General features: G+C 37.9%; 1 protein-coding gene across 1 annotated transcript; it reads right to left on the reverse strand.

The window, feature by feature from the left end:
• Positions 1–2,430: 2,430 nt before the first annotated feature.
• Positions 2,431–8,320, reverse strand: LOC139123901 (gastrula zinc finger protein XlCGF57.1-like). Its single transcript, XM_070690054.1, has 3 exons — positions 8,118–8,320; positions 5,956–6,573; positions 2,431–4,663 (listed from the first exon to the last, which is right to left on the reverse strand). The coding sequence occupies exons 2-3, from the start codon at positions 6,317–6,319 to the stop codon at positions 3,435–3,437; spliced, it is 1,593 nt and encodes a 530-aa protein (XP_070546155.1). The 5' UTR covers positions 6,320–6,573; positions 8,118–8,320; the 3' UTR covers positions 2,431–3,434.
• Between the last annotated feature and the right edge of the window lie 201 nt (positions 8,321–8,521).

Here is an 8,521-nt window from a genome sequence, read left to right on the forward strand (position 1 = left end):
CGTAAAGGGGTACATCAACCGCTGTACGTAAAGTGTACATGTGCACCTCCTGTTGTAGCGGACTGCAGTATACCGTGTGCACCACCTGTTGTAGCGGACTGCAGCATACCGTAAGTGAAGATCGATCGACCGTTTCACAAGTTTATTTCTCCCTCAAAGTTTCCAAATCGGCGGAAGTGTGCGATATTGGCTTGGTCTCCATACAAGACGGATCGAAAACAATTCTTGACTGGTTTAGCTTCGAATAAGGAATGGAACTGAATTTCCATCAGCTTCTGCGCGATCCGCGATTGATCACGATATTGGATCTGCACCGGGGCAAGCAGTTACCGCCGGTGAAATGTTCGTTGTTGAATGCTCCAAATAGTTCGTACGCAGTATAAGTTGCTCTTACTTTGAACATTTTTGTGCTAAAAACGATGTGGTCATTTTATAAGTCCGGATTAGAATTCAGTTTTCAAAAATAGCAATGGCCATTCGGCATTGCTGTCTGGACAAGCAGAATATTCAGCATTTTAGTATGCAATAGCGCTGATCACTTAACGTCATTTTTCTTTCATAAATATGCAAAAATTTGTCCGCATTTTCGGCAAGAACGATGAAATTAAAACTGCTAGTGTCATAATGCATACAAAAAATCACACTAATTCATATGAATTTATGGCTCAGACTACAAGTTGCAACAACGACCGCGCATGCAGTAACAGAATTTTTCCGATTTTCAGGCAGCGGTGTTCGAAGTCGCGCGCGCAGCTATGTATAGTAACAAACCTGCCACCGAGATCAGCGCTATAAGAATTCGGATAAAAGACTAGCTGATACACAAAATTCAGAATAAATTGCTTTTAAAGTTACAGCTAATAGAGCATTTAACTCAACAGAAACAGTGCTCAGGACTAGTATTTATTTGACACTGTTTAATTGCCATTTTATTCATATTTGAGATCTTGTTATTTTAATTAATAGTTTTACTGGCACCAATGACCACCTAGTGCATAAATCTCCGTCAGAGACAATCTGTAGATCTTCGTAACACAACCAGTTGATTACTATCACACTGTACATGTTGTACATTATGTACTAGTATAGTGTTTATTGCCATTGTTTATTATGGAATTTTTGTTCAGACTCAGAGTCACCTAACTCTAAGTATGCTTGTTGTATTTACACAAGTATAACTTTTGTTTCAACGCATTGTTTTCAGCGTGCTAATGAAGAGCATAAGAAACACTGCATTGTAAATGTAACAGATGATTTTTTCATACTTGTGACCCATAAACTGATGGGAAAGTTAGAGTTTATGCGATTGATCTGTGTTGTGTTTTTTTTTTCTGTGTTTGTTTTTTTTGCTGGCTGGCTGGTAGGTTTTTCAAAAATCCAAGGACGGCAAACAAAGAATTTTATTTACACGGCCTTATCCATATATACCAAAAATCAGACCTCTAGCTCTATTGGCTCGCTCAAAATTAGATATGCGCATAATTAATGAGGTGCAATATGTAGCGTCATAGGGTGTCTCATCATACCATATATGAAAGGTTTAGCACTTGTGGTTACTGAGTTATGGACAAATATGTATCTTTGATGTCAAAGGTCATCAAGGTCATGTGACAAAGTGTCTGAGATATCTGCGTGAACGGATGGACTCACGGATGGACTCATGGACGGACATGACCCAATCTATAAGCCCCCTGGACTATATCTGTGGGGACTAAAAACTGTGTCACTGCATCCTTTTTGCTATATGAATACGATGAGAAACTAAATTTTTATTTTTCTTGGCCTTATACATGGGAGTCTATGGACTGCCTTATACATGGGAGTCTATGGACTGCCTTATCCATGGGAGTCTATGGAGGTGAAAACTAAAAAGTCCTCCAACACGGCCAAATTTGATCGCATAGTGAAACAAATCGACGTGCATCTGTATGAGGTAGAGTACTATCCTTGTACCAAGTTTGAACGAAATCGCTTTGGGCGTCTTTGAGATATCTGCATGAACGGACGGACGCATGCACGGACGCACGCACGGACATGACCAAACCTATAAGTCCCCCCGGATGGTGTCCGTGGGGACTAATAATTAAATACAAAGGAAATGACGACATAACTTTCCCGGGTCGATAGCTCTGCTGGTGGACAGAATTGTCCCCGAGGCTATCTTCCGCCCGGTGTAAAGCGTTGTATTCATTGCTTCGCTTCGATATAGTTTGTGTGAGATGTATGATAGCGTGTGTGCTAGCGTGAGTGCTTCACGAACTCTACGGCGAGTGGAGAGGGCGCAGTCAAAATTGTAACATCCTCAGCTCGGTTATTGAACCAATCTTTTTTAGGATTGGGGATTTAGTCGAGCGGTTTGTCTGTTGCCCTCTGCGCTAGGTGATTGGGTGCCGTGCGTTGTGGGTTCGAGTCCCGGTTGATACCATCGTATTTCTATAACTATTGAATATTTTATTTTTAACATTTATCTCATATTATATACCTTGAAATCTTACATTACGAAAAAAACACTAAATAACTAAAGAATAGAGTCACCAAGTAATTACAGGTTACACAAGGAAAACTGAACGCCATGCAAATTGGCATTTAGAAGACGAGTGGGTGCAGCTTTACCTTTGACTGGGGACACACTAAATGATGTATATAATGTCAATGAGATAAGACCAAGGCATTGTGAAATTAAAATATAATCTTTTTCTGAAACAATATACATTTAGAAGTCTATGTAATCAGTCAAAACAAGCCTGTTTTGTCAAAATAGTGTTCCTTGTCATTTAATGAGAATTGTTGATCAATGTACATAAATACTTTTGCAAAATTTGATTATAATGGGTTGGAATAGTATGTAAGGCGCAAGAAGCCTGTAAGATAGACCACAACAAAAATTATGGCTACAAAATATATAAAGGACACTGAAACAAGAACGTATATGGTTCTACAATGTACGCACTTTAGTTTCAGTGAGAAATATTTTAGTATTCACAGTATTGAAATGCCAACATTCAGTGTTACCGGTAAGTCAATACTTTTCAAATTTAATATCCAATTACCAATTACAACCAAATGCACAGTTGGACAATTGCAGCATTACATGCTTGAAGGCATCAATAATGATGAGATTATTAGAAATTGTCAACAGTGAAATGTCACCTGACAATTAACATAGAATGCGCCTCGGGGATAGACATTTAATTCAAACTCTCATTTCTTTACAATTCTTTCCCAGTCTACCACTCGTTGCAGATCATTATAAAGATCTCGGAATAAGAAAAAATTTCACAGCTTTTCTTTCTCGAAAATGGAAAAATTTATTTTTCCCTTTAGAGTTAAAATAAAGATGGGGCAATTCAGAATTACAAATAAATTGTTTTCAATGACAACTGTGAACATTTTACGTTTGATTGAGTGTGAGCAGGCAACAAACATTTCTGGGTCTACCTGTTGTGTATTCTGGTGTGTTTAAATAGATTTTCCCTCAGTTTACATCGATATCCACATACATCACATTGCCAGGGTTTTTCATCACTGTGTACAGACTTAACATGTGAATTTAGTGTACTTTTTAGCCTAAAAACACGTGGGCAAAGATCGCATTTGAGTGTTGGTTCACTATGAGTTAAGGCATGCAATCGTAAATTAGTACTCCTCTTAAACCGGCGTCCACAAATATCACACAGATATTCAGGCTTAATGCAGTCCCTGATACAATGGTTGCGATATTCAGATCTGACATGGAAAACTTTCTTGCATATTTTACAAGTGTATTTCCTGGAAAGTTCACCATGGATTTCTAAATGGGTTTTCAAATCTGTCTTACTATAAAATGTCTTGTCGCAATAGGAACATCTAAAATTGTGTTCTAAGTGAACAATCTTCAAATGGTTTAACATATGTGTACGAGTATCAAACGTTTCACCACACTCTGTACAGACAGCTGAAACTTTACTGTGTGAATGCTTTTCATGAGTTCTTTTGATCCCTTGTCTTGTAAACCTCAGGTCACAATAGCTACATTTGAACTTTCTTTCAATGTGGGTGTTTTTATGATTATTTAACGCAATGCGATTGGAAAAGACATGCTTGCACACGTCACATTCAAATGCACCATTTGAGTGTTTAAGGAATTTGTGACTAGATCTTGATGAGCAACTTAAGAATATTCGATCACAATACCTGCAAGGAAACACTGGTATCTGCTCTGCATGAGAATCAACCATGTGATTTTGCCAATCCTTCAGTAGAAAGTCTATTCCACAATACTTACATTTCTGCCTGGCACAAATGCCCACTGACATATGTAAACTCAATCCTTCCTCTGCTTTATAACCCTTACCACATTTCTCACAATAATAAAATTTATCACCAATCATAGCTTTTCGTATTCTCTCTTTGTGGGTTTCTAACTCTTTGTCTGTCATGGGCGGCTTTTTGGCGCGCTCATATTTCTTTCTCACACGCTTAGGTTTTTCAATTCCATTCTTTGAGGACCCATTGCAACTTGTGGCCAAAGAATTCATTTTATTAGTATCATCACTTATGGAGTTGTCGTCATCACTCGTTTCATCATTTCCTGTGTCTCTGTTTCCGTGGTAACTAGATCCTAAGTTTGACGTTGATGCATCAGGAGAGCAGATTTCCCTCTCGCCACCATTCTGAAGAGCAGCTGAGAGAAAATCACGGAGAATGAATGGTTAATGCACAACTGGTCTGAAAATATGCCGTCTACTCATAGCAAAATGACAGTTTTGTATTTGTCAATTCCAGTATTATTAAAGTAGTTCATCCCAATGTATGACATATTATAGCATATATGGACATAACAGATGTTGGTAGAAGATCATTTTAGCCTTGTTTACAGACAGAACAAATGAAGAAAAAACAAAAGGATTCAAAGTATTAACAATTTGTTTATGCCTTGCCTTATCAATGTGCAACATCTCAAAGGCTTTCAGCTTATTGATTGGCAGAAATATCTACTAAATAACCAATGGCCTTATAACAATAGCTTTACACTAAGACTTTTTAAGTAGCAGTGAATAATTACAATCTGCCAATCAGCTATATCCAGAATTATATTGACATTAATAAATATCTACTAAATAACCAATGGCCTTATAACAATAGCTTTACACTAAGACTTTTTAAGTAGCAGTGAATAATTACAATCTGCCAATCAGCTATATCCAGAATTATATTGACATTAATAAATATCTACAAAATAACCAATGGCCTTATAACAATAGCTTTACACTAAGACTTTTTAAGTAGCAGTAAATAATTACAATCTGCCAATCAGCTATATCCAGAATTATATTGACATTAATAAATATCTACTAAATAACCAATGGCCTTATAACAATAGCTTTACACTAAGACTTTTTAAGTAGCAGTGAATAATTACAATCTGTCAATCAGCTATATCCAGAATTATATTGACATAAATAAATATATCTACTAAATAACCAATGGCCTTATAACAATAGCTTTACACTAAGACTTTTTAAGTAGCAGTGAATAATTACAATCTGCCAATCAGCTATATCCAGAATTATATTGACATTAATAAATATCTACCAAATAACCAATGGCCTTATAACAATAGCTTTACACTAAGACTTTTTAAGTAGAAGTAAATAATTACGATAGCTATGTCCTTCCAAACTGCTGCACATTGTTCCATATAAGATGACGAGCTTAAGATAGTTATAGTGAGGTGCGAACCTCTGCATATCTCATTGTGAGTTGATATAACGATTGCCAAATAAAGATGAACACTGCTGTTATAAGTGGTTGGATTGAAAAAAGTATTGTAATTTCCATCATTTCACACAAAACCTGAAAAGATGCCAATTAACTCAATAAAACACTTTGCTTGGCTCCAAGCTGTGGTTTTCAGCTGTGCAATTGCGATGTGCACGAAATTCCATGATGGATGGAAATGATAAATAAACTAACCTATAGGACTATTTTGTTGACAGCTCTCCTGACTTTTCAACTTTCCCCAAAACTCTGCCCCTTCCAACTCCATCTGGTTTTGCAGAGTTTCTTCACATGATCCAATTTCTGTATAGGTTTGGTTAGTATCTGGATCACAAGTTTTTCTGTCATTGTTTAGTCCATTTATATCTTCTATGCCATCATTCCATTTAGCTTCTTGTGTATCCATGTTTGATTGTTGTCGATTGATATTGATACCTTCTTCCACCATGACACTCTCTGTTGATTGGCTGTTATTGTCAACCATATTGACATCATTTTGCGAATCAATAGTTTCCCTTGTGATGTTGGTGAAGGAATTAACTTCAAAGTACACCTTCATTCTTTATAAAAATGTCACGATTTCTATTGTCCCTGTTATAAGTATCCGTCGACGGTTCAACTATCGTATGTGTACCACTACTTTTAAAAGTAGCTGTGTGACACAGTCCGACATTCACATCACATGGTTTTACTTTCAGTCCGGTTGTGAGAAATTCTCTGACAAAGTCTTGACTTCCAATACTGAGATGACAGCCCATCTTCAGAGACAATGACAAAGACTTTGCAAGCAAACTTATCCAGTAAATCTTTACACTAAAGAAGAAAACGACGGTAGAAAAGATTGGATGGTTGATTCAAAGAGAATACCGTAGTTGTGGTATAAATGTACACATCATTGTCCAATGCAACTTTGAAGCTGTATCAATATAATCTCTACTCTTTGATTTTAGAAAGCTTTATATATTATGTGCATTGTCATTGGGATGACGTCTAGGAAGTTTCAAGAATTTCACATATTGACTGTGACAGTTAAAAAACAGAGATTGGACAGTCGGTAGACATTGATGCTGAAATGTACAGGGCCTCAAACTTACTAGTACCCTACGTACAATGTCACGCATGGCTTAATGATTAATCCTACGGAAATATTTTTAAATAATGGTCGAAAGTGTTTGTACTGAGACAAGTTCAATGAAGCCTAAGTCGAACTACGTACATGGGTAATGAATCTTACGTTCTATCTGGAGGTGGATTTTTTCCGTATATATATTTTAAAATTTTCTCAAAATCACCCAACAATTAATTTAACCCTAAAATTCGGCATTATTCGAAATCAGAAATCATGATCAAATGATTCTGTTTCAACATGGCTTTTTTTTAGTCAGCGCAGTTAGGGGTATGGATGGCAGTCCCTCAGACCACTCCGCCGCTAAAATATAATGGTACAGTGCGCGGGATAGCTCTGTGGCACCCAGCTATGTGTCAGTGGTTGTGGAGCTTTTAGACGGAATTGTCCCTTCACAGTGCTGGAGTTGAAAAATCTGCTCGGAGTAATTTGCATTGGAATGCGCATCTTGATGGTGAAACAAATACATTATACAGATATGCGATAGCGTACTCGACCCCCGGACTCGACCTTTTCGTCGTGGAGCCTGGAAACCATCCTCGTGTCATGTAAAACAAACTTCAATATTTAATACAACCAAAAGGTTTGCAAATGTCCTTAAAGGAACACTTAATAGCACAAGGGCAGTGATCGAAGTGTGCACTTTATAATAGCTGCACTGTTGTATAGCCCTGCGTACCGTGCTGTGTGTTCCGGTGCCGTTTACGGTCCCAACCACATGTGGTGGGGCCGTGTAACGCTCAGAACACACAGCACGGTACGCAGGGCTACACTGTTGTAGTGAAGTTCTAGGTTTTGTTTGGGTAGGTTTGTCAGACCATGGAGCTACCAAATGCTACCAAATGTAGCAAATGTAGCTCCATGGTCAGACCAGGTTTGCCGACCAACCCGCATACCCAGGCAAAAATCGAACAGCAGCATGGCAGCCGACTTATAACCCCATTGTTTCACTTTTAACAGGTTCTGATCACAGTTGCGAGTGGAGTGATACGTACCGGCCGCCGCGTACTATGCATATAATAATTATTATATGCATAGTACACGGCGGTCGGTACGTATCACTCCACTCGCAACTGTGGTTCTGATTACCAAGCGGGGCATAAATTTGTATCACATAGCAAATTTAGCTCACTGTACGAACGGCCGAGGTCAAGTTATATCAGTAGACAGATGACAACAGAGCTGTAAATTACAGACAGTGCCGCCGAACGCTGGCATTGAATGGACTTACTTCCGTAAACACTCGATTTTTCAGCGTGCTTGTTAAACTTCTTGGAGGATATACAACGGCTGGTTTTGAAGAAATCATATCAATTGCTATGTTTTCTTGACTGGCTATGATGTAGGAAGGTTGTGTATAAAAATACGTACGTGAAGAAAGTCACTGAGCGGCCTTTGGGTCAAGTTGCTTGACCTCTAAAGTTCTCATCGGCTTCAGATTCAGGTTCGAAATCTCTTCAGGTTTCGGATTTAACAGGATTAGCCTTACCATACGTCCATGGCATAACTATGCATTTTGGCTGAGTTTTTAAACTTTCTGAGAGTGACATCAAGAAATACAGTCTCACCAGAGAACTTGAATACACATTCATAAGATTTATCTAATTATTTATTAAAATGAATAATTCAGACATA

The sequence above is a fragment of the Ptychodera flava genome, assembly GCF_041260155.1.
Source record: "Ptychodera flava strain L36383 chromosome 23 unlocalized genomic scaffold, AS_Pfla_20210202 Scaffold_23__1_contigs__length_28996876_pilon, whole genome shotgun sequence".
NCBI classification, from domain to species: domain Eukaryota; kingdom Metazoa; phylum Hemichordata; class Enteropneusta; family Ptychoderidae; genus Ptychodera; species Ptychodera flava.

Excerpts from the sequence above, each read along its gene's own strand:
- LOC139123901 (XM_070690054.1), bottom strand. The coding sequence starts at position 6,319 with ATGAAGGTGTACTTTGAAGTTAATTCCTTCACCAACATCACAAGGGAA. Across the intron at positions 4,664-5,955 it reads TCAACAAAATAGTCCTATAG|CTGCTCTTCAGAATGGTGGC; the intron begins GTTAGTTTATTT and ends ATTTTCTCTCAG.